This window comes from Phascolarctos cinereus, unplaced genomic scaffold, assembly GCF_003287225.1.
Source record: "Phascolarctos cinereus isolate Bilbo 61053 unplaced genomic scaffold, phaCin_HiC Scaffold_1;HRSCAF=81, whole genome shotgun sequence".
NCBI lineage: Eukaryota > Metazoa > Chordata > Mammalia > Diprotodontia > Phascolarctidae > Phascolarctos > Phascolarctos cinereus.
In genome coordinates this window covers 49551491-49578610 of record NW_027555514.1, presented here as the reverse complement: position 1 = coordinate 49578610, position 27120 = coordinate 49551491, and the positions used below count along the sequence as shown (strand labels likewise).

Sequence of the window (27120 nt, the reverse complement as noted above, 5' to 3'; positions counted from 1 at the left end):
AGTCCCCGGCAATCTCAGTCAATGGTCATTCTAGACACAGCAGCAGTGGCCTCTACAACATCCCAGCTCCTCTTGTCTACATCATGGAGGCCCAGTGGTTTCAATCCCAATCCAGTGGCGGTTCATTCCTGGTCACCCTCCCGGCAAAGAGATCTCATTCCTCTCTTTACTGTATTGTGGCCTCCTACCCATAGCAAGTATGGCCCTAATGCCTATGATGAGGGAAGAAGGGCAGTCAGCCTCTTGTGTATGCTTGGATCAACCAACACCATTTTGCCAGTCTCTCTCTCTCCCCAAAACCTCACCCCAGACCCAGAGGAAAATGATATTTCAGAGAGGTAAGAAGAACAATATGGGCATTGTTTATACAGAATAGTTCCTATCTTAAGAAAATGTTCTTTTGGGGCAGTTAGGTGGTGCAGTGGATAGAGCACCAGCCTTGAAATCAGGAGGACCTGAGTTCAAATCCAGCCTCAGACCAAACACTTGACACCTATTAGCTGTGTGACCTGGGCAACTCACTTAACCCCAATTGCCTAAAAACAAAACAAAATGTTCTTTTAACAAAGATCCCTTATGACACCATGTGTCCTGATTTCAGATTTAGAAATTCAGTATACCTTAATTGATCACCTACTATATTTAAAGATTGTACTAGACCTTGGGGGAGGTATAAATAAAAATGACCCCAATCCCTGCCCTTATGGAGTTCCCAGTCCAGTGTAGACTTCATTCTATCCCTTGTCAACTTCATCCATTCCCACAGTCCCAGCTATCACATATATAAATGATCCCAACTCATTATTTCTGTCTTGACCTCATGTCTGTGGTCATCTCCAACCACCCAGAGAGCATCTCTAGATATCTCACCTGCACTTCAAATTCACTGTATTCAAAACTGAATTCATTATCTTTCTCCCCCATTTTCCCCTATGGTCACCCTGTTTCTTTTTATCTTTTCAATCAATATTCCCTTTATTTTAATTTCCCTTCTCATTATGAACTTAACAAACAATATTTAAACAAAGAACAGAAAAGAGGATTATATATGGACCTGGGAACTTAAGTTACATAAATTTGGGGGGTTTTTTGATGTCTTACCCCTTCTGAATTTCATTTACGTTTTTTCTTTCCTGTGTGTTTTTGTAATGTTTGATTGATACTGTTTTCTTTCTTGTACTCCTCTTACTACTCACCAATCCTTCACCTCAAAAAGAATCCCACCCTCGTAACAAAGAACTAGAAGCCAACAAAACAAATCACACTTTGGCTCGATCTAAAAAACGTATGCCTCATTCCTCACCTTTTGTCTGTCCTCTGCAGAGAAATGAGAAGCATGCTTCTCCTCGGTCTTCTGAAGTCATGACTGGCCACTGCATTGATCTAAGTACTGAGGTCTTTTAGATGTTTTTCCTTTGCACTCTTGTGGTCAATATGTAAATTGTGGTTCTGCTCACCTCATTCTTCATTAGTATGGATCTTGCCCGGGTTCTCTGAATCCCTTTATTATGAACACACCATTTCCAAGACCCATCCTTCTCAGAACTTTGCTCTATCGCCTTCTTCTGTTAACGGAGTTGACTTAGAACACACAGAAGAGTTTTAGGCTGTAGAATGGCTGGAAACAAAAACCTAAACTAAGTCACAAGATGGCCATAATCTTATGGCTACAAGCCTTGTGTTCTCTGGGGCTATCATATTTAATTTTTGACCAGTTTCACAAATGAAATTCCTGAGCCATATATATTTAGCATCAAAAACCCACTAAATAAATTAAGTCCTGAATGACAGCCCCAGAGTGATGCAGAAGTTAGGATACCTCATGTTTTGTGGGAAGACACAGCCTTCTCTTCCATGATGAATTGAGTGAACAGAGTGACTGCGGGCAGAGTGCTAGGAAAGTGCTGTGGCTGGTAAAGTAGATGAGGTGCCCCGTCCAGAGTCAGGGAAGCCAGGTTCAAGTGCTGGCTCTGTGTGTTGAAATGTTCTTCTTCCCCCAAGGCCCAGCTGAGGGTCCACTCAACCTCAGCTGACATCATTCCCTCATTCCTCAGACTTTTCATAGAATGTTCTATCTGAATATTTTCTTTGCCTTTATCTACTCTGGGTCCCACTTAATCATATTGTCACCACTTTACTATTAGATTCTAAGTTCCTTGAGGACAAGGATTATCCTTATTCATCTTCATATGCCCAACTCCTCACACAGTGCCTTGCCAGGAAAAAGAGGCCCAGATGGTGGGGGTGTAGTGGTGCACACCTGTAGCCCCAAGTGCCAGAGAAGCCAAAGCAGGTGAATCTTTCCATCTCAGGAGTTCTGACCAGTCAGGTGTTTCAGGAACTCTGGCATCAATTTGGTGAGCTGCTAGGAACAGGGGACCACCAGGGTACCTAGGGAGGAAAGAAACTGGCCCAGGTTAAAAATGGAGGGAATCAAAACTCCCCTGTAGATTAGTAGTGGGACCAGGCCCAGAATAACCCCTGTACTTCTAGCCTGGGCAAGATGGGGAAACTCAGTCCTTTTAAAAAAAAAAAGTCTATGAGTAGAATCTGCCCCACACAAAATAGTAAAAGAAACAGCCTCAGGATTATGAAATCATAAAACACAAGGGCAAAGGCATCCATCCTGAAATGGTAGCCAGGAAAGTACTATGCAGGAACTGCATGCTCAGTAAATGCTGGCTGATAGAGTGACTGTGGCCAATAACACCCTCCCTAAACACCAGATGCACTGTTCTCCAGGCCTGGCTGGGTTATTGTGAGAAAAGTGCTTTGTAAACCATGAAACGATGCATCAATTTATAGTTAGTCATGTAAGCACCTCACCATGGAGCACCAAGGCCAACTTATGTCCAGCTTGTCAGAAGTGAGGGTCAGCCCGTATTCAAGAGGCCAAGGCAGTCAGCAAGAGACTCCACACAAAGTGGTAAACGGGAGAAGCCTCTAGCTTCTGGTTCCTCAAACCCTGCCTCTACTCTGGCCAGTGCTCCCATGCCGCCCCTTTCCATCTTTGAGGAAGGAAAGCACTCTAACATATTCATTCATAATAAGGCGGTAGTTCTTACATGGAAGTAATAAATACATTTGAAGTAAATACATTGAAGAAAAAACAAAACCACCCCCTCACACAGACAATCATCAGATGGAAACCAAGTGATTCAAGGGAACATGGGCAAAATAAGAAATCATTCCTGGAGGCATTCACTGAGTGTTCTACTTTTTAATCACCCTTTATGTGTGTTTTATTTATTGGTTGCCCACAGACACAATAAAAACCCAATAAATGTTTAGTGGATTAATGAATACACAAGGATTATTGGCTGAGGTCTACAGATAAAAAATGTTAACCTATCTCTCATCTCTAGCTGAGTCACCTGTGCTTCTTCAAAGGAAACTGGGTAGAAATTGTTCCCTGAGGAAAATATTTTTTAAAATATTAAAAAAAAAATCTATGGACAGTGGTTGCCATCCACTATGACTCCCTACCATATGTATACATCTTTCTTTCTTTTCCTTTCCTTTTACTAGTCTCTTTATTTTTCTCATATTATTTTCTTTTACTTCCTTTCTTTTCCATAACCATTTTTCTGTTGTGTTTACAATACCCTGTGGAACATAGAGGTATTTCTTCTCCTATCCCATCAGTGTGCACTAAACATAGTGAGAAGGGTTTCTGGTGCCTGTTGACCTATTTACACAATGACTCTGTACAAGTCACTTCATATACTTCATCTGTAAATTAGGGCTAATACTAGCAACCCCCAATGTGAACAATGCTGAAAACAGTAAGAATGGGGAACCACCTTAGGTCCACAAAGAAATACGACATTCAAAACAATGTTAGTAGCCTATATTGCATACTTTTAAGAAATACTAAATTCTTCTCCAACTCCAAAATCTGTTATTAGATTAAAAGAATTATGACCCATCTGAACTGAGAGTTGCTTCCGACTGAAGTTGATCCTCTTTCTTTACCTCTGACTAACAAAACTCTAACTTCATTGAATATAAACTAGTGCTGGGCCCCACTTTTCGTGGGGCCTGGAGCTCGAGCAGTGCTGTCCTCATTGATACTTGCATTGTCTCTTCATCTACCATATCTTTCTAGACACCAAAACTCCTTCCCATCCCACTCACACATCCAGCCTGCCAGACCTCCCATGATGAGATGCCTCACACATTAAACATTTAATTGGTATGTCCCCATTGGACCTTCCATTATACACTATGACATCAGGTAGCTAACTGGGGAATCTTGAAGAAAGTCTGAATACATATATTTTGGGGATAATCTTCAGAATTGGACTGAAGGATGCTGGGCTTTATCCTATAATTTTGAAAGATTAAAATGAATTTCCTTTTTCTAGGTTCCCACTGGTCAAGTGATAACTGTGGAAAGTACTCCTGTATACTTAATAGGGGGACCACTAGCAGACACAGACATTGCCCTGAAAAGACTGCCTATTCAAGGAGGAGCTTTACAAAGAGTCAAAGAAATTAAAATAGAAGATAAGACAAAAAATTATCACTGTCTCTAGCATCATACTCACTTAAAAAAAATACTGCTTCTAGTTTTCTAGTGAAGAAATATATTTTTATGCAAAATGTTAATGGCAGACATTTAGAATATATTATTATGTCTTTGACAAAGTACTGTATGGGGCTTGGGGGAAAATGTGTAATTAACCATGTTCCATGAGTGTATTTTGTGATTGAACGTTTCAGTAACATGTAGCATCAGAAAACATAAGGAATTTATTGGCAGTCTTTTAAAAGTTCTAGCTGAATAAATTTTTATGTTCTCTAAAACTAAATGACAGAAATATGGTAGTTAATTATTCTTGCCATAACAAAGAAATATTTGTCATTAGCTAAACAATTTAAAATAAAGAAATTATTTTAAAAATGATTTGTTTGTCGTCTTAAACTACATATAAGCCTGATTTTCCTGGGGTAGGGCTCGTAGACTCACATTTCCCCTTCTATGGAAAGCACCAAACGCAACATTCATGCAGCCATGAATCAAATGGTCAAAAGAAGGGATATGATAGGGCTGTGACCAGATGAGGTTGCCAGCTACATAGTAACACAAGTTTTCTGCCAACTACATCCAGGGCATTCACCCTTAGAATCAGAGTGAGAAGGGGCAGCTAAGTGGCACAGTGGAAAGAGCACTGGCCCTGAAGTCAGGAGGACCTGAGTTCAAATCTGGCCTCAGATCAAACACTTGACACTTACTAGCTGTGTGACCTTGGGCAAGTCACTTAACCTTAATTGCCTTAAAAAAAAAGAATCAGAGTGAGATACATCTGACATCTTTCCTCTTCCTCCTCTCCCCTTTCTTGGTGCAAGCAAGGTGATGATATCCCGTATGGATCCTAGCAATCTCCTTGAGCTGCACCTGTGGGTCTGTGTAGCAGGGAATAAGGTCAGCAGTTCATCCACGTTGATATTGAGTTTAATGAGAACTACTACAAGAAAAATGTATTTCTAATGCCACAACACATTCAAGCTATGTCTCTACCCACCTTCTTTTAATATGCTAAAACTAAGGTGGAGTTTCTCAGAGGGTGGTTCAGACCACACCATGGGAGGTCATAGCCATCATGTGAACTGTAGAATTCCTTTGGAGCAAGAAGACTTGACATCCTTTTCCTGAAGACTTTTGCTTTCTGATGATATGGAAAAGTTAAGAAAATAAGACAATATTGTCCAACCTATGACCAAGCAGAACCCTTTTACAACATCCCACCAAAATGGTTACCCAATGGTTTTATGGCCTCCAATGATGGTGATTTAACTACCTTATGAGAAGGCCCACTCTACTTCTGGACATCTCTATTAGAAAGTTTTCCTTATACCAAGCCAAAAATCTGCTTTCAGTAACTTCCATAATGCTATTAGTTCTTCCCTCTGAAGAAAAATTAATCTAATGCATCTAAAATCTAATCTCTCTTCCATGATAGCCTTTCAAATATGTGAAGAAAATTAGTATGCCCCTGCTTCTTTAAATAAACTTCAGACTTAACATCCCAAGTCCCTTTAATTTAGCTGTTTTGAACATGCACTGGCTTGTCAACATCCTCCCTAAAATATGCTACCCAAAAAATGAATATAATACTCCTGATATGGTCAAAACAGGTCAAAATACAGAGGGAATATTACTACCTTCATTTGGTACACATTTGTAAAGGTACATAGAATCACAATGTTGAGATTTGAAAGAGATAAAAGTTATCCAGTGAGGTAGAGATTCATAGATTTACATCTTGCCAACATGAAAAACATGGGTGGGGCAGGGAGAAGGAATGGAAGAAACAGAGGTGGAAGCCTCCAAAGACACTTTCCCTATTTCATGATTTTGTATTGAACAGACTACATACACATACATACAACTACATATGCATTTTTGTGCATATGTGTGTGTGTCTGTGAGTATTATAATATGCATGTGTGTATGTGTGTACACATATGTGTATGGACAATATATATAAACATGCATACACATACTACATATGCATGTATATTTGTGTGTATGCATATATGTGTGTCTGTATATATATAATATGCATATATATGCATACACATATATGCGTGTATAGCCTATATGTGTGCATATATATGTGTATATATAAGCACACACCATACCTTTACATATATTTCAGAGACAGAGACAGGCTCAGAGAATCCACATATCTACACAGTGTGGTCCATTCATTTATAACAAACACTCAGAGTGCAGTAAAAATCATCTTATCTTTATCTGGAAACAAACGCTATTATAAAAGTTCAAACAGTAAATAAGCAAGATTTAAAGAGCAGGAAACTCCCAAAGGTAAGTGAGGCCAGTTTGCCAGGCATTGATGAGGCAGAAGCCAGGGGCATGATGGGGAATGGGTGGTGGAGGTGGGAGGTGAGTGGAGGAGGGGTAAATTACCAGATCTTAATGCAGAAGCAAATTCTGACCAGATCATTAGGCTGGTTAGTGAGCCAAACAAGGCCAAACAAGGCTCTAACAGCTCATTACTGTGTTCAGTTCAAGGAAGCAGTGCCCTTCCCTCACAATGCACTGACCCCTGGCCTGGTACCCTAGGGCTTCAGAGTCCCCAGGCTTCCTCCCTCTGCCACCAGGACAGCTTCTGCATCTTATGATCTCTAGCGCTCACATCCTTAATTCCCCTTACCAACATGGCAAATGTCATCTATCCCGTGCTTGACAACCTCTAAGGAGGGGGACCCCCACCATCTCTCCAGGCAACCCTGGAGAGGGTTCCTTCCCCCTTTGGGGCAGCTCCAATTTTCAGGAAGTTTTTTTTCCTCACATTAAGATGAAATCGGCCTCCTAGCAACCATCGATTTTTTTTTGCCTTCTGGAGCCAGACAGAACAGACCACATCCCTCTTCCCCATGTCAGCCCATCCAATACCAAAAGAAAATTATCGTGTCCCCTTGCATTTTCTCCAGGCTACACATCTCCAGCACCTCCAAATAATCCTCATATGATGATTTAGGACAGAACCTTGGGGGACACCTAAGTTTAAGGGACTGGAAGAATGATAGGACTCAGCAAAGAAGACAAAGAAAAATCAGAAAAGTAGGAGACTGTGAGATTGCAGTGTCATGAAAGTCAAAGGAGAGAGTATTCATAAGGCAGTAATATTCCATGTTCTCAAACACTATGGAGAAATCTAGGAGGATGAGGATAGGAAAAAAAAGACCAGTGGATTTTCTAATAAAGAGGCTATTAGTGACCATGGAAATAGCTATTTCAACAGAATGGTGTGTATGGAAGCCATATTGTAAAGGCTTGAGCGGAGAAGCAGAGGCAGTTAAGCAGAAAAGACCACAGATTAAAAGGACAAGGAATTTAGAGGGGTCTTTTTATTCTTTACTGCATTATTCACTTGCAGTTTGGAGGAAGGAAAGGCGATGTTGATCTAGTACTATACTGAAGGCAAATCAATAAGCAGACTGCCTGTCTTATATTATTTTTACTTCAAATGTCATTTAGTTCTTTTAAGAATATATAAAAGGTATTGAGCTTTGCATCTCAACTAGAAAATGAAGCAGTAGGTGCAAAGAATCTTTTAACAGCATCTAGGGCTGGCCTGCCCAAAGGATGTAAGAGCCAGGACAATTCACAATGGGGTGCCTTGTGCTACCCAGATACTGGTATATGGGAAATCGGGTAAAAATGAACATTGAGAGTAGATGGCCTGAAGACAAGAAAGAAAGGAGGTATCACAAAATGTTTAAAGTGAGCATCAAAGGCAGTAAGAGAATTTGATTTTAAATCCCAGGAACTGAGCTCTGTTACTTGTAACTATGTGACTTTGAGCAATATCACTGTGCCTCAGTTTTCTGACCTGTAAAATGGAGGTGGGAAGGTTGGATTAGATAAGCCTTAAGGTCCCTTCTAGTGTTGTACCTTTCATCTTGAAAGCGTTAACAGAAGGAGCCAAGATGGGAGATTAAAGACAACCCATCTGAAGAGTCTCATCATCTCCCTCCAAAAAAACCTTTGAAACAATGCCTCAAATCGAATTTTGGAGCAGTGGAACCAATAAAATGTCAGGTTGAGGTATTTTTTTCAGCCTAAGAAAACTTAAGAGGTCTGTGTCTATGATACCAGGGTGGAGCCCACCCGCACAGCAGAAGCAGCCTCTAGAGCTCTCAGCCCACAGATGGTAAGGAGGTCAGACAACTGGTCTGGTCATAAACGGGTTATAGGGGGCCCTTTGCCGGTACTGGGTACAGTGGGCACTGATTGACAATTCTATTGCCCATAGGTAGTTCTGGATCACAGTTCCAGGCTGGAGAGAAGCACTAGGGATCAGTCACAAGGTGCAGTTCCAAGGCAAAGATGAACACTAACACTTGTGGCTGCAGGGGACCAGGGACCTTTTCTTGGTAAAGACCAGAGTTCAGACAAGGGGAAAAATACTATTGTGCTGTGGGAAATGACAAGGGAGGGGTAGTCTCAGAAAAAACATGGCAAGACCTATATGAACTGATGCAAATGAAGTGAAAAGAACCTGGGCATCATTGTGCACAGTAACAGCAATGTTATAATGATGATCAGCTATGACAGACTTGGTTACTCTGATCAATACAATGATCCAAGACAATTCCAAAGGACTCGTGATGAAAAAAAATGCTATCCATCTCCAGATAGAGAATTGATGAACTCTCTGTACAGATTGAAGAATGCTTTTCTGACTTTATTTTTCATGCTTTTTTTTAATTCTGGAAATATATTTGTATGATTTCACATGTATAATTGATATCATATTGCTTGCCTTCTCAGTGAGTAGAGAAGGAGGTGGGAGGGAGGAACAGAATTTGTATCCTAAAATTTAAAAAAAAGAGAATATTAAAAATAAAATACAATTTTTAAAAAGAGTTAAGAGGCTGATAGGGAGGGGGGATGATGATGAAGAAGTATTGATGAAGAATTGTCCAGGAAAAAAAGTAGCTTAAAGGATGTCATTAGAAATTTATAACCAGCAAAGGATGTGAATGGGCAGGGGGGTTTTTTTCGTGTTTTTTTTTTTTAGGCAATTGGGGTTAAGTGACTTGCCCAGGGTCACACGGCTAGCAAGTGTCAAGCATTTGATGGGCAGTTTTCAAAGGAAGAAATCCAAGCTATCAATAGCCTTATGAAAAAAGTGCCCTAGGGGCAGCTAGGTGGCACAGTGGATAGAGCTCCAGCCTTGGAGTCAGGAGAACCTGAGTTCAAATTTAACCTCAGACACATAACACTTACTAGCTGTCACTTAACTTAAGCAAGTCACTTAACCCCAATTGCCTCACCTAAAAAAACAAGTTTTTTAAATCACTAATAATTAGAGAAATGCATTGACAGAAGGAGTTTCCTCACCTGAGAGTTTTCTATTCAAATTAAATTTCAAACCCTATCTATAGCCTTTGTTTAAAGTCAGATAGGAAGAACTTCATCTTGAAACAATGATAATGCCCCTAATGCTGGGTCATGAGCTCAGTTCTATATGGCCACAATTTGAGACTCAGCCTCAGTGAAAAAAGCCTAGTTCTGTGTCCTTTTTGACCTAGACCTTGAGAGGTACAAAATCCTCTTGATTGACAGAGAGAAAGCCTCTGAGTCACTCAGTATTGTTTGAGGGAGTGGATGCCTCCCAGGGTGGTGGTGGTTTTCTTTTAGCATTTATTTTACGCTGATCTAATGACCTCAGAAACTATCTGAGTCACTGCGGATCTGGGGGGCCAACTTCTCTGAAACAAACTGAGTGGGGAGGACAGTCTGATTTAGCCGGTGAAAATTCTGAGTACTAAAGGTATATGAAGCTAATGCTTTATTAATAACCGATTGGGTCAATAGAATTCCAGTGAAAGAATGACACAAATTGGGAACTGTCAGTATTTTATAAAAATGAATGCTTACTTTAGCCATAGTAAGGGAATATTCAAGGACATGACATATCCACATCTTGGTTACTTGTGATATTATCAGGCCTGCTCCTCCTGGGAGCAGGAACCCCAAATTAAGAATACTCTCTTCCAACTGCATCTGGAGTACTGTGTTTAGTTCTGGGATCTGCATTCTAGGGATAACTGGGGAATGACAAGGAACCCAAATTGAGAATACCCTCTTCCAACCACATCTGGGGTACTGTGTTTAGTTCTGGGATCTGCATTCTAAAGACAATGGGAAACGACCTAAGAATGGCCAGGATGATGCGGAGACTGGAAGTAGGGCCACGTGAGGCTCAGTGGAAGGAATGAAAGTTGTTTAGCATGGAGGAGAAAAGATTTGGGCAAGGAAGTGCAGAGGTACTCATGATTACTGTCTTCAAGAATGTGAAAGATTGTCATATTGAAGAGATATTTGACTTGTTCTGTTTGGCTCCACAGGGTAGAATTTGAGTCAATAAGCAGAAATTGCAAAGAGGCTGATTTCAATTAAACATAAAAGAAAATTTTCTAAAAATTAGAGTTGTCCCAAAATTGGAATGGGTTGTCTGAGGAGGATGTGGAGGTAAGTAAGTAAAGGCTTACTTTCAAATAAAGTAAAAGCTGTATGACCACTTATTAGGTGTGTTGTCGAGGAAAGACCTATCCAGGTACCAGTTGGGCTCGGTCAGACATCGGAGACATCAGAGTCATCCACTGCATCCTGGACCATTGCCAGTTGTCTTGACTTTTGTCCTGCCACTAGCCTTCAGTGACTCAGGAAGAGATAGTGAAGCTGACCTCACAACCCTGCCTCACTTAAATCCAATTCACAAGCAAGTCAAGACATCCATGATGTCATTGGTCTGCTTCGAAAATGAAAGATGAACAACAAGTTGGACCAGATGAATTCTGAAGTCACTTCCAACTCTGAGACCCTCATATTCTAGGATTCACCTTTTTTTCTTGGCCTCAGCTCCACTGAGTCCAAGCTGGGATTCAATCATTCAATTCATAACACACTGAAGAAGAAGGATGGAAAGAAAGAGGGAGAGAGGAAGGGAACATTTATTAAGCACCTCTTATGTGCCAGGCACTGTGATAAACATTTTACCAATATTACCTCATTTGATCTTACGGCAACTCGGGGAGATAGGTGCTATTATTATTTTCATTTTACAGATAAGGAAACTGAGGCACACAGAGGTTAAGTGACCTACCAAGAGTCACAGAGCTAGTGTCTGAGGTTGGATTTCTACTCAGGTTTTCCTGACGCCAGACCCAGCGCTCTATCTATTGCATCGTCTAGCTGCCTCTATATACCTACCATGTGCAAAGAATTTCACTAACTGAGCAAGGTGCAAAGACAAAACCAAAACGGCCCCTGCCCCTGCCCCTGAAGAGCTCATGTTCTACCAGGGGAATGCAACACAGGTAGTAAAAGTATAATATAAGAAGAATTGAGAAAAGAGAGACTATTCACTAAAGAGAGGATAGGGGAGAGGTTTCATGAAGAAAGCGATGTCTGAGTTGAGACTTAAAAAAGAAAAACATGAAAAGAGAGCATAACCCAAACGTGGAGAATGACTAGTGTATAACAGTGGGAAAGGGAAATAGCTAGTCGTCCAGTTTAGCTGGAACATTGAGTTTATGAATAGGATTCATATGAATGAGGCTGGAAAGGTAAATTGGATCTATATTGTTCAGTCATGTCTGACTCTTCTTGACCCCATTTGGGATTTTCATGGCAAAGATACTGGAGTGGTTTGCCATTTCCTTCTCCAGATTATTTGCCTCACTTGAGGAAACTGAGGCAAACAGAGTTAAGTGACTTGTCCAGGATCACACAGCTAGTAAGTTTCTGGGGTCAGATTTGAACTTGGGTCTTCATGAGTCCAGGCCCAACACTCTCTCCACTGTACCACCTAGCTTCCCTTAATCTATATTGAGGAGGGTTTTAAATGCCAAGTTTAGGAGTATATAGTGCCTATAGCTAATAGGAAGCCGTTGCAAGTTTATGAACGAGGATGTATTGTGGTAAAAGCTGTGCCTTAGAAAAATTATTTTGACAGATAATGTGTAAGTTGAACTGGAAGAAAAGATATTGGAAGCAGGAAAACTATTAGGAGACAATTACAATAAGCAGAACCAAGAAAACAGTACACACAGTAGCTACAATTTAAATGGAAAGAACAATCACACACCAAAAAAATCAAATCAGTGTCACAGAACGTATAAAGATCAAGTGAGACTGAAGTAAATATGCATGAGAACCCTCTCCCTATCCACTCTGTGGTGGAGGGGGGTGGTCCACTGGTTACGCATCGCACACATTTTTGGACTTTCTCAACTTAAGTTGCGCTGACATTTTTTTCCTCTTTTTTAAAAAAATATTGGGATAGCTAGGTGGCGCAGTGGATAGAGCACCGGCTCTGAAGTCAGGAGGACCTGAGTTCAAAACCGGCCTCAGACCAAACACTTGACACTTACTAGCTGTGTGACCCTGGGCAAATCACTTAACCCCAACTGTCTAAAAGAAAAATACTATTTGTGATATGGGATGGCCCTCAGGGAGGAGTTAGGGGATGCCATGGTAATGTAAGAAACAGAAAATATCAATTAAAAAAAAGAAAAACAATTATAGTATGCTAGGTAAGAGGGGTTGTAGGCCTGAACTTGGAGTCAGGGTGAGGGCCATGTTATTGGAGAGAAAGGTATATACACAAGAGATGTTGTGAATGAATAAACAGAGCATTTTTAATTTAACATTTTGGTTTTTTATCCCCCGATTACATGTTAAAACAATTTTTTTACATGTTTCAAGTTTTGAGTTCCAAATTATAATCCTCCTTTCCACTGTCCCCTTCCCCCTTCCTGAGACAGTATGCAATGCAATATAGGTTATCTATATGCAATCAAGTAAAACATTTCCATATTAGTCACTTTAAACAGAGCATTTATTAAGTGCTTACTGTGTGCAAAACTCTGTGCTAAGTGCTGGGAATACAAAAAGAAAAGTAAGAAAGTCTCTGCTCTCAAGGAGCTCATGTTCTAACAGGGAAGACAACATGTACGTAAGGTTTCAATTGCAAGGAAGCTGGAAAAGTCTCATGGTGCAGCAGCAAAGTAGATGTTGAAGCCTCTTTCTTAATGTCTTCATTTAATGTCACTATCCTCAGGGCTCTTGGGTTCAGGTTTCTCAGCTGTTCCCTTCAGGGTATGAGGAGAGATGGTGGTCAGGAGTATGGGAGGGAAGGGGAGAGTTGATTCTCCTGCTGCTTCCTGCCTCTCCCTCAGGTCATTTTGCTGCTTCAACTAGATTGACTTGCCTGCCTTTTTCTGGAGGTAGAATCAACAAAATTTGGCAACTGATTGGCTGTAAGGGGTTGAGGAGAAAGGAAGAGTCCAGGATAGCTCCAGGGTTATGAACCTGAATGAGAAGATGGTTAAGACCCTCAACAGAAGTGTAGAAGGTTAGAGTAGAGTCCAAGAATTTTGGACATGTTCAGTTGGAGCTATCTATGCGACATCCAGGAGAGCTAGCTGAAGATTTGGGACTAGAGTTCAAAAGAGCCACTATAGTTGAATTTAGGAGTCATCTACATAGAGATGATATTTAAACTCATGAAAACAGGTAAGATCACAAAGGAAGAAAATCAAAAAGAAGAGTTCATAAGCTGGAGTCTACAAACCAAATTATAAAATATAGATTCCCCTTAGAGCACAGAGTCTTAACCTAGGATACACAAAAGGTATGTGGATACATTTTAGGGGCTCCATGAATCTGAATGGGGAAAAATATTACATCTTTATTTTTACTAACCTAGGTGGCTCAGTGGGTAGAGCTCTGGGCCTGGAGTCAGGATGACTTGAATTCAAATCTGGCCTCAGACAATTACTAGGTGTATGAGCCTGTAAATTCCTGTTTGCCTTAATCCACTGGAGAAGAAAAAGGCAAACCATTCCAGAATCTTTGCCCAGAAAACCCCATAGAACTGTCTGGTCCATTGGGTCGCAAAGAATTGGACATAACTGAACAGCACTGACAAGACTTAAATTTGGCATTTCCTTAATTATGAATATAGGCAACAAACCACAGCAGTATTGGGCTTCATCAGATTGCCAAAGGAGTTCATTACATAAAACCATGTGAAGCACTTCTGGTCTGGGGAGAAAAGAGAAGGGCATTAAGGACAGAGCCCTAAGCTAGCACCATATTAAGGGGACAGGAGATGGATGCTAAAGGAATACCCATTTTGATTGCTGAAACTTAGCAAGATATCTTTTATGTGTTTACGGGCTAGATTTCTTTCTTAAGGACCATGCCTTAGACCCAAATCATTCTGGCTGTCATTGATTGGCCAAGAATAGGTCCCAGCCCAAGCCTCAGTTTGTCATTGTTTAGATTCCGATGGCTCAAAGTAAGTATAAATAGTAATTGTTTCTTTTTTGGTGGGGAAATGCTGAGGGTCTTCCCCTCCCAGATTGATTTTTTTTTTGACTGGCTAAAAGAGGCCATTCTTGACCTCATTTCTTACCTAGTCTTAGTCACTGAATGGGCATTGCCTCAGTCAAACTGAGACCTGAGAAAGACGTTAACTTTAAAAGGCCAAGGTCTCCCACTGCTCTGGGGTCATCTCCAGTTGTCCTGATCTATATCTTGCCACCAGACCTAGATGGCTCCAGAGGGGAGAGTGAGGCTGGTGACTTTGTACAATTCTCCCTCACTTAAATCCAATTCACTCTCAATTCATGGCATGGGGAAGGCCTTAATGTCACAGTCCGACAAACGACAAACTTAACAATTACCTGTTGATTGATTAACTCTCTGCTGGCAAAGCCTCTAAGAGCCCAGGCTCTCTTTGACCCTATGATGAAGTATTGGAGAAGAACTTTCCTGTAGCCACTCACTGAGGGTCTATGTATCTGTTGTCTAGAACCACCCTTCACTAAGTACAGAGAGACTCATCACCAGCCTACATACAAGATGACAGGATGATAAATTATTTTGGCCACAATAACTCTCAAAGAGCATACAATCAGTTGCAGAGAGGTTTTGATAAGTCAACCGAGAGAGCTCCCTCATTGGGAAAAATTACAGACTCTTGGAGTATTGAAGTAAATAATTCTTTCTAATAAACCCATCACCATTTCCTATTATTCATTGGTATAGATGTAATTTTCTGCTCCCATGTCTCTTAGTGCCTCAATGATTAACTCAATTTTAAGCATGCTGAAATGATGACAACGCAAGAAACAGAGTTAGATTAAAGGAGGCTCTCAGCCTCTCTAAAACTGAGATTGCAGCCCCCTTCTAAATGACAGTGTTTTTGGATTATCTGCCCAAGAAACTCAGTAAGGAGTCATCAGGTCCATTCTTTGCTGTATTACAATGGATGTTTAGGACTAGTCACTTGTCTATGAACTTGTCAACTTTAGCTTCTCTGCTGATAATGATGGGATTAGATTCTTTACTTGACATCCTTTACAAACACTGTAAGAAATAAGGAATAATCTGCACAGTAGGTGATCATTTGTCCATTTTCATTCATCCAACAAATATTTCTAGGTTATCTAGAACATGCTCTGCTCCTTACAATTCAGCAAAGGAAACAGCTGGCATAGAAACCACCCAAGGAGAAGGCAGTCTGAGATGGGGATCTGATGAGGAATTCCATTTGGGGAATGCCAGATGCCAGTTCTGGAACTGTCCTGAATCTAGTCTAGTGCCCTAACTGTCTGTATAATACTGTGTAAACGAAGTCAACACTTTGGTCCCCAATTTCTTCATCTTTAATGGAAAGACCATAAACCAGGTGCCCAACTCCTCAAGACAGGAAAGAGAATTACCTAGAGGAAGGGAAATCACAGCGGTAAAGAAGTGAATGGATGAAACAGATGGATAGAGTGAAATTCAGAGGAGGAGAAGCTGCTGAGCCATCGTGAAAGTTGTAAAGGGCCTGGAGATGACAATGGAAAGCAAGGGGTGTGCTAAGTGCTCATCCTGATCCCATATGTCAGGTGACATCAAAGAATAAGCAGTCAGGTACAGGAATAAGTGGTCATGGGTGCAGGGGATTCCGAAAAGGTGAGATTAAGAATGAAAAGAAGTTTGTTCAGGGTTGAGCAGAAGTTCCAGAGAGCCCAATTGAATGGTGGGGCAAAGGAGGAAAGATATTGAAGAACAGCAGCATTGAGCAACATGGGGACAAAAGTATAGGGAGATATAGTAAAGAAATGAGAATTTTCTCAGAGGTATAGTGATTCTGAGCCACTAGGAGGCCTGGTGTCTTTTGACACTGGTCTTTTTGACCTGGTCCTTTTGACATTCAGTCTGACACTGAAGGCCCTGAGGCCTTTGCCTAAAGTCTCATTCTTTTGAGTCTGGTATTTGAGCCTAGCCCAGGGGTGGGGAACCTGTGGCCTCGAGGCCACATGTAGCCTTCTAGGTCCTTGGGTGCGGCCCTTTGATTGAGTCCAAGTTTTACAGAACAAATCCTTTTATTAAGGGGATGTGTTCAATGAAGTTTGGAGTCAGTTAAAAGGCTACACTTGAGGATCTAGATGGCCACATGTGGCCTCTCCTGGCCTAGCCTGATAATGCTAGCATTAGTCCTTTTTCTAAGGTACTGGTCTTTCTGGCTCTAGGCATGGTGTCTGAAGCCCTGGTTGAGTGGTTTTTGCCACTACCGTGCTTGGTCATTCACAACAACAGCATCAACAAAAATAATAGTAATAATAATAATAATTTATGTAGTGAATTGACATTTATATACCTCTTTTGATCTTTATAACAACCATGCAACATAGGTACTACAGATATTCATATTTCACAGGTAAGAAAGTTGAGCATTGGAGAAGTTGAGAAATTTGTCCACGGGGCATCCATGTTCCTTGTTTACTATATTGACCCATATCAACAACAATTTATTAAGTGCCAGGCACCGTGCTAATCTCTGGAGACACAGAGAGAGGCAAAAGACAATATTTGCCCTTGAAGATCTTACAGTGTAATGGTGGTAGACAATATGCAAATAACTATGTACAAATAAGCATAAATAGGAAATAATCAATAGAGGGAAAACATTAGAATTGAGAGGGTACAGATACACTATAATTGAAAGGGTCAGGATACAAACTACAAAATATTTGGTTTTACAGTTACTCAGATTGCTGACCTGAGGTAGATTTGGGCTGTCAATATTGCCAGGTCTGGCAAAATTCTCCCAGAGCTTATCTGCTCCTCTTCTCTAGATATGACCTTGGCTACAGCACACTTCCATTCCACATCCACACAGGTTACCTATGATTCCTTCTCTGGTCTTTGGCCTCATGGATGAGGAAGCATTTTCCTCCTTCAACCCCAAAGATTTATTCTCTGGTTTCTGACCATCCATCCTACATTGACCATGGAAATCGTCTCCTTGGTTTCTTTCCTGGTCATATTAAAGAATCAATCTCTGGAAGTCTTTCCTTTGCCCTTGATTTACTTTTCTCTAGTCTATACCATCTGTTTTTCTGAAAGCACATTTTCCAGGTGGGTCCAATTCTAAAGCTTTGGTGAAACTGGGCTTCTTGTCCTGAGCAGCATCTTGACCTAATCTTACGATGCCTCAGGACCTCAACAGTAGGAACCATCTTCCCTAGAGCTTGTCTGTTTCAGATCAGTTACTTTAAACATCCTTAAATAGGTGTAACATAACCACCACCTTCCCTTTTCCTTACCTTCACTCTAATTTCTTTTAGCTTGAAAGCCTACAAACCTTCTTGAACCACCCATCACATCCCAGTCTTCAACCTTAGGACCTTCACCCCTCTAATACTATGCTGCTTTCCTAATGATCTATACTCAAATGAATCTATGGTCTCATGTATTTAGAACTTCTCTCTAATACATCAAATTATACCCCATCTGTACCCATCTTTCATAGCTCTTATCCACATACTTCTAAGTGTGCTACAAGATAGGAGTAGTTTGGGGGCCCACCAAATGTTCTGAAGGTCTCTATAGTAGAGAAGGGCCTTCATTTCTCAACTAGTAGTGGAGGTCATGGCCCAACCATACAAGGTCTTGAATTTCAGGATAAGGAATTTAAATTTTGTTTTGATAAGCCCTCTGAGTAGCTTTGAGACCTTGTTCACTAGTAGTAACTCACATTCTTATAGGAGTTTCCACACAATTGACCCTGTGAGGTAGAGAGTATAAGTATAAAAATCTCTATGTCAGCAATAACTCTATTTTACAAAAGAAACAGACACCTGAGAGCTGAAGTGATTTGCCCAGCTTTCTACAGCCAGTAAGCATGAACATTGGAAATTCAGAGGCCAGCTGATACATTGGAATGTGCTCTGTTCTTCGGAGTCAGGAAACATGGGTTCGAATCTCATCTCCTCTACTTGTGTGATTTTGGCAAGTCACCTCTTTCTCTGGGCCTCAGTTTTTTATTAGAAAAATGGAGAATTTGGTCTCAAAAGTCTCTCCCGTGCCTTCCAGCTCTCACATTCTGTCTAAAAAGAAAAGAGATTGTTTCATCCTATGTATCTGTATCCCCAGCCCCTAAAGCAGATCTTATTATAGAGGAGGCACTAGAGAAACACTTGTTGGTTAGACTGATTGATTAAGCTTAGTCCTGGAAGCCATGTTTGGTTTTTGTTTGGTTTTTTGCTAGGCAATGGAGTTAAGTGACTTGCCTAGGGTCACACAGCTAGTAAGTGTCAAGTATCTGAGGCCAGATTTGAACTCAAGTCTGCTTGATTCCAGGGCTGGTGCTCTAAACACCACACTATCTAGCTGCCCCTGGAAGCCATGAACAAAAGAGGGTGTCTAGGATGGAAGGTCCAGAAACTATGTCATATTGAGTAAGCAATGAAGCAACAATCAGTGTCTTGCTCTTAACACTCCCATCAGTGTCCCAGATGGTACTCAGAAGAGGATGCATAACATTCTTTTGCATTCCATCTGAAGGCACAGAGAAGACTTTGCAGGTGTGATCCTGGTACCATTTTGGTCATCTTTGAGCTTTAGCCTAACAGACAGAAACTTAGAAGTGCTAGCTGCCTTCATGCCTTTGAAGAACCATCCTGTAAAAAAGAGATCAGCCTGGTTCTGTACAGCCTCAGCACTCAGTCAGAGCTACGACTCATTTCCTCACCTTACAGTCCTCCCTCATACACCTGGGCTTCCTCTACAATGTTTCGAATTTCTGTATTCTGCGTATGCATTTAAATAAATTGAGTTCTCTAGGGAAGACATTTCACGGCATAAGAATATCTTAGGGTTACATAGCACCCTGAAACTTACAAAGCACTCAAAATACATTATCCTATTGGAACCTCACAATGACTCTGGGAGGACAGATATTATCGTCCCCTTTTTAGAAATGAGGAAAGTGAACGTCAGGGAGGTCATATAGAGACGTTCAAGTGTCAGAAGTAGGATTCAACCCCAGGTCTCTCCAGATTCCAAGCCTAGCATTCTACCCCACTATACCACATTTCCTCTTATAGTAGATGCTGCCTCTCCTACAAGCATAGTAATGACAGTGTTAGCCAGTGTAAACCCGTGCCAGTCATTCAATTTCTCTGGGCCCCAGTTTCTTCATGTGCAAAATAGCAATGATACTACTTTACAGGTTTGTCATGAGACTCAAGTGAAAAAAATGTATGCAAAAGGTTTGGCAAATGTTAAAGTTCTATATGAATGTCAGCAGTTATCCTACAGCTATTTATGAAGCAAATGAGATAACATTTGTAAGCAGTGCTTAGCACAGTACCTGGCGCATAGTAGACACCATATATTCCCTTTTCACTTCCACCCTCAGCAAGAACTATAAATCATGCAAAAAAAAGGCTTTCTGCACATTACAGACTATGGTAGACTCATGGAAGGAAATGAGTGAGTTTCACAAGATGAGTGGGCATGAATAGGTCATAGCCTGAAACATTGGAGGGAACATCCAAGTTATTGGAATTACAGATACATTTGAATATAGCACATTATGCGGGACAATGTGGTATAGTAGATAGCAAGCTAGCCTCACAGTCAGGAAGAGCTGGGTTCAAGTCCAGTCTTGTAGACATAGCACCTGTGTGACCCTGAGCAATTCACTTAGTCTCTTATTGATAGAAAGTGTTCCTACACCAGTAAAATAGAACCATAGGTCCAGACGAAAAGAAAGATTTTTATATTGGAGCCAAACAGTTGGACTTCTAACTGCCTTCAATGAGCATTAAAGGGCAGGGTGGTCAAAACAGTGTCAGGGACAAAATCTAAACTCCAATCGCCTAATGAAATACCCTATATTGAATTTCTATTACCCAGAAGTTCCAAATCTGATTTCATCATAACCTTTCAATTGATGGACTACTATTAATCAATCTCATCTCTGATAATTGGAAAAAAGCAACCAGAGTTATTCAGTCTAAAAATAACCTGCCTTTTGGTAGGATGTAGCAAAGCACGAGATGTACTTTATGCATCCCCTAACAGCCACTGAAGTCACAACCACACAGTATTAAAAAAACAAAAATGATTCCATATTCTACGCTTCAACTCAACCCCTACTCTGTGCCTTTGGCCCAATTTAGGAGGAAATGTTTTTCTCGGAACAGGACATAGCTTTGTACATCAGCTAATAGAATAAGAAAGCAACTCCAATTTCCAGGAAAAAAAGAAACATAAAATATATATATATATATATATATATTTTTAATATGCCAAGACAGTATCTCTTCTACCTTCATGAGAGGTAGGTTAATGCAAAGAGCAGGAGTCAGAAGAGAGACCTTGTCCTTAGTGCTACCCCTGACACTTAGCTTTGAGAAAAGCAGTTACGTCTCTGAACTTCAATTTCCTCATCTGTCACAGGGACTTCATTCTACCTGTCGAATATGATAATGCAATGCTTTGTAAACCTTAAAGCCTATAAAATGTAAGTTATCATGATTAGTGGTTACATTGGCTAATGTGACAAAGGGGTTCCCATTTTAGAGGCCACTACTCCAATGGTCCTATAGCCATCGCACCCCTCTGCCAATCTAGATTTGTTTTGGAGGTAGGGAAGATTGGTCTTTCGGTCCCCATCTGCCCTAAGAACTTAAATCACTTGGGACACCCAGGAATAGCACAGATCCTTGAGGGGAGAAGTCAGCACCAAAGGCTCTGGGTCCTTTAGTCCTCTCCTGCCCTTCTCCCACAATCCCTTTACCTAAACTCAACTCTTGTAGTTTCTAGGCCCTCTCCTCCTTCTTGCTTCATTTCCATTTTATTTTGTGGATCTTTCCTCTATTATAGTAGGTGGGAAGAGTCAGAAGAGCTGGGTTTGAATCCCAGCTCTGACACTTACTAGTTGCATGACCTTAGGCAAATAACTTCATTTCCCTGGGCCTCAGTTTCCTTTTATGGAAAATGGAGACTTGATGAATTCTGAGATTCCTGTTAACTCTATGACCCTAGAGTTCTCTCTTATAAAATTCCTTACATATTTGAGTGCTCTCTGAAACCTAGCTTCTTCCTCAAAACATCATATCTCTTGGTATTCTCTCCAGTGCTGGCTGCTCCTTCTCTTATACACCAGACACACAAGACCAGAAGAAGAATGCTCCTTAATCCTCACCACCACTTTCAAAGTTCACTCCATCCTGTCTAAATCCTGGTTGTTGTCATTATGCTCCCACCTACCCATTAAATTCACTACCTGACTCAGTGTTCTTCATCCCAATACCATATCAGGACCCTTTTCTACCTCCTTGGATTTTAGTTCCCCAATCTTTTCAACTCACCACCACATATGTCAACCCTTTGCTAGTCCCACCCTTCCTCACTCACCCCCACCATTTTCCCCACCATGAATTTGTCCCAAGGCCAAAATGCCTCATTAGGTAACCTGCAAAGGACGTGAATGGGTATAATGTGATGGCTTCCCCTTCTTGCAATAAAAAAGTGTAAAATCTTTGCCACCTAGAAGAATACAAATACCAATTATTTCTTGTCTTTTGTGCATAAAAACAAGAAGGAAGCTTAACTGATATAGCTAACCAATCAATGAGCATTTACTCAAGCACTTACCAGGTGGTAGTCACTGTTCTGGGTATATGAAGACAAAATTGAAAACTATCTCTGTGCTCAAGAAACTTGCAGGTTGGTTTTGGGAAGAAAGTGTTAGCACCTGGTGGGACAAACATCTTGTAGAAGGTGGTAAGGCATAGAACCTTGAATGAATCTCAGGATTCTCAGAGATCAGGTGAGGGAAACTGATCCAGACATGGGAGACAGCTGGTGCAAAGATACAAATGGGGGAGATAGGGTACCACATATGAGAAACAATAAGAAAGCCAGTTTGGCCAGGCTGAAGTGTGCGTAGTGGGAGGAAAAAAACTAAAAGGACAGTTAGGTAGTACAGTGGATAGAGCACTGGCCCTGGAGTTGTGAGGACCTGAGTTCAAATCTATCTTTAGACACTTACTAGCTGTGTGAAGAGCTGTGTGGGAGAAAGAAAAGGAGGGAGGGAGGAAGAGAGATAGACAGGGGGAGGGGGAGAGACAGAGGGAGAGAGAGAGAGAGAGAGAGAGACAGACAGACAGACAGACAGAGAGAGAGAGACAGAGAGAGAGAGAGAGACAGAGAGAGAGAGAGAGAGAAAGTTGGAAAGGCAGCTTGGGGCCAGCTTGTGAATGGTTCATGAATGTTATCGTGCCAGTAAAATAGAGTTCTACCGCCTTCCCCCTTCCCTTCCTTCATATGCCTTCTCCCCCTCCCACACACACTTCCTCAATAAAGAGTTGAACCACAGCCCTAAAGAAGAACATAAAGAGTCATGGTATTCATTGCATAGAAAAGTACTTTAATACATGAGACTAAACAGTTGATACAATACAAGCTTCAGTAACCACATGGCCCATGAAACTTAAATTACACTAAGCTTAAACAACTCTTTTTTAAATTTAATACTGGCCTTCCTTTTAAAACAAATGTTCAAACACAATATTTTATAAAGGAACCATTGCCATTTTGCCTCATTGGTGAATATATAAAAATACATCAAATTTCCATTGCAGATAAGGTTCTCTATGCAACAAAAGGGTGCCATTTAAAAGAAGGCCATGACAAAAATAAAGATACTTAACACTAAGGAGTTACCTGACACAACACAAATAATAAATTCAAAGAGCTAAATCAACACAGAGAGGTTTTTTTTTGGGGGGGGGAAGTGCCCGTGGCCTGTATTTGAAAAAAGGGCAGGAGTGGGGGGAATTCATGGTTTCTGGGATACTTTTTCACATATCAGTACTGTCAGAAAACATGGGCCTCATGAAAAGATGCTGAGGAACATAGCTCAGAGTTGTCTGTTAGGAAGCAGGCTTTCATCTCGCTGTGGCTATCACCCTGTTTGATGTTTTAATAGTCTTCTTCCCCACGCTTCTAGCACCAATGCTTTGTACAATCCAACCCTGTGAAAGGAAAGAGGGAAAAGTTCAGTGATCCTTGCCAATGTGAAGGATGTTAGACCACCCCTCATTAGATTCCTGAGTTAATCCCCCAAACCTAAACATATTTCCTTTTGGATTAAAAAAAAAAAGATTCATTTGTAAAGATGTAATGGGATAAAAAATGCTAACAGTGTAACAGAATTTTCTCATACAGTGCTTGTTAGAGAAAATAAGTGAACCATTGGAATAAGCTATCAAGATACATACCAATATCAGTTAAAACCAAATCCTATAAGTATAATAATATATCAATATATCTTATATACTTATACTTACATCTCAAGGATATAAATTTAAACATGTAAAGAACAAAGCCATGGCAAATTACTATATATGGAAACATTTTTTAATTCGATGGATAAACTGGGGGGGCATCAAATGGAGAAAATATTTTTACTGAAAATGAATACTATTCAACACATCGAAATTACTTCCTGCTATCTTCCATGGAAATGTCGAAATAAACCTGCGGAGTTGTGAGTTGTCTTCTTCCCATTCCATGAGCCCTTGACAGTGCACAGTCTACATACATACTCCAGAAATCCTGGGCTAAGTTGATGAAGATATTATAATGGCGGGGCCTTTTGGATTTCTTCAAGAGCATCATAAAGTTCCAGAATCCAGGAACGGTATTTGCTACCTTCAGTTTCTTCATTTCTATCAACATCATGGAGCAAAGCTCCCAACACTCATGATCAATTTCTTCCAGGTTCCCTGAACTGATACTTGCAAGAGCTTGCTTTTGGATTTCAAAATTGGCAGTAACCAGGTTCATCATTAGTATGCAGCTCAGCTGTAGGTACCACCATCTTCTATAGACACAGCCCATGTTGCAAAAGCAAGGTACCTACAGAGAAACATAATTTATTACTTTTATAATGAAGTATGACATGAAAATTATTCCCCCATTCTAAGATTTATGATTTTTAAAATATGAATGCTGTGCCTAATTCTAATGTACAATTGTATGCATGGTCTAATTAAGAATATTGTTGCAAAATTTATTATCAATATATCACACAGGTTGATTTCTTTAAAAATTGGACCAAATTTACATCCTACATAATTTCTTGCAGTTGCCTCTGCGAAATTGTCTAGTCTCAAAATTTCTATGGAAATGGAAATAGAATTCCAACTTTATTGGAACTTTATTCCAACTATTAAATTTATAAATACTATTATAGACTCATTGAAGTCCAACAGATTAAGGTTCTTTGTTGTGTTTTTCCTTTAGGAAGCATTCATTTCAATTGGAGCAATATTCTTATAGGATAAAATAGTGTCATAAATTTCAGAAGGAAAGGGTAAGATGTCACAAACTCAGTAACATGGAAAGGAATAGGATCCCTAAATCATTTTTAAGCTCTAGTTTCCAAACTTTCTAAGCTCTTTCCTTCCCTTATTCATTCAATAAGAACTTGGAAAGTATCTGCTACCTGAGTAGAAAACATAGTCTTTGACTTGGAGGAATTTTCATTCTAGTTGGGGCACATATAAATGAAATGAGAACAATTCTAAGGTGATCTATAAAGAAATACATTATAGTGTTGGACACATCACCAATACCCCATGACTTTAAAACTTAAAAATGTTTCTTTGCCCTCTTTTCTTTGACAATTGATCTATTTCAGAATATCTCTAAATCAGTCTGAAGCACAGAGAAATCCCAGTCAGACTCTAAAGATTAAAAAATCAGTAAAACCACTAGCCTATACATGCTCCCAATATCAGCTTAGAAAACCGGAAATGTTCATGATGTCCCAAGATAAATTGGATGGCAGAGTGACTGAAATCTTCAAAGCCTGTGTAAAGAGAAGGAATTCTGGAACAAAAGCATAGAACACACACCCACATCTACCTCTGGAGAGAAAAGGCTACAGATCTCATTCCTCCTCAAATAAATTTCAGTTTAGGATCTCACACTGTCCAGAATTTTGCAGAATACTCAAATTGGTATGTATGCTGCCAGGTTCCAATTCTGGTATTACCAGGGTGGAGATAATGCTACTGAAAGCAATTTCCCCCCTGTTCTCTCAAGAAAATCTCAGGACCCAAGCAGAGAAATTCCATGCTCTGGAAAGGAAAAAGCAGAATCCAGTTTAGTTGGGGCTAAAGTGTCTCTTCTCCTGTGATCACCATTGGAAGGCACCTCAGAACCGTTGTTCCCAGGAGATCTTAGCCTTTTTTTGTGTCATGGACTCCTCCGGCAGTCTAGAGAAGCCTATGGACCCGGTTCAGAATAATATTTTTAAATACACAAACTAATATACATAGGATTACAAAGGAAACCAAAGATATTGAAATGCAATTATCAAAATATTAAGAAAAAAAAAGTTAATAGACTCCAAGTTAAGAATCCCAGATCTAGCTTATAACGTGAACCAGAATCCTTCTATAACACTATACGTCCCCAAGGTGGTATTATACAATTAAAAATTATATTCATAACAGCCCGGTGGATTTGGAAGCAACTGATCTGTGTTCGAATTTTCATTCTATTACTTACTACCTGTATGAAACTGGACAAGTCATTTAATCTCTTGATGCCTCAGTTTCTTCATCTGGAAATGAGGGAGTTGGATTCGATGACCTTTAAGTTCCCTTCCAGCCCTATAGGATGCCCAGGACTTCTGCCAATGCTCCCAACCTCTGCTCTATCTGCGCGCGGCTCACTGCGCTCACCTGGGCACCGTACCTGCTGGAGCGGCAGAAGGGCACGCTGGGGAGAGGCAGCGGCTGCAGATGCAGAGACAGCGGCAGGCAGGGAAAGGGATGAAGAACACCAGCTACCTCGAGTCGAGGAGTCCAGCCGCAGCTCTTCCTACTCCCAGCACAGCGAGGTCAGATCTTCCCGGCTGGACCTCCCTCCGCTACTGTGCCTTCTATGCGGCTAGCGCAGGAGCCCAGATAAAAGAGCAGGGCAACCCCTGCGGCAGCCTCCTTCGCCTGAATCCTCCCCAAGCCCCACCCTCTCTCTTTGGGTTCACCTAGGCTGCTTGAGGACAGCCTCTCCCACCCACCTCTGGCTGAGTCAGGCTGGAGATCTCCCGCGCTCAGCTAGGGCACATCCACCGGTGCTGGGGACCCTTACTTGCTTGAAATCCCAGCCACACAAGATTGGATTATCCTCCCAGATGTTTTCTCCTCCTCCTCCTCCTCCTCCTCCTCCCCTCCCACTCCAACCTCGGAAATCTCAATAACGGA

General features: G+C 40.8%; 2 protein-coding genes across 4 annotated transcripts in view; one reads left to right on the top strand and one right to left on the bottom strand.

Moving 5' to 3' along the window:
• CFAP69 (cilia and flagella associated protein 69) overlaps positions 1-4909 on the top strand; it is a 72133-nt gene extending 67224 nt beyond the window's left edge. Inside the window, exon 23 of the mRNA XM_020987446.2 lies at positions 4368-4909. Within this exon, the coding sequence (XP_020843105.1) occupies positions 4368-4538 (171 nt within the window). The 3' untranslated portion in view covers positions 4539-4909. The remainder of the gene's footprint in view (positions 1-4367) is intronic.
• Positions 4910-23274: 18365 nt separating this feature from the next.
• On the bottom strand, positions 23275-27028 carry FAM237B (family with sequence similarity 237 member B). 3 transcript variants are annotated; one of them, XM_078155665.1, is made up of 3 exons: positions 26599-27028; positions 24348-24763; positions 23275-23877 (listed from the first exon to the last, which is right to left on the bottom strand). In XM_078155665.1, exons 2-3 carry the CDS (start codon positions 24743-24745, stop codon positions 23808-23810), a joined length of 468 nt encoding a protein of 155 aa, XP_078011791.1. In that variant the 5' UTR covers positions 24746-24763; positions 26599-27028; the 3' UTR covers positions 23275-23807. The 3 variants fall into 3 exon arrangements, with proteins under 3 accessions (XP_078011791.1, XP_078011823.1, XP_078011812.1); XM_078155697.1 differs by having other exon boundaries at positions 24383-24763; XM_078155686.1 differs by having other exon boundaries at positions 26612-27028.
• Positions 27029-27120: the final 92 nt, after the last annotated feature.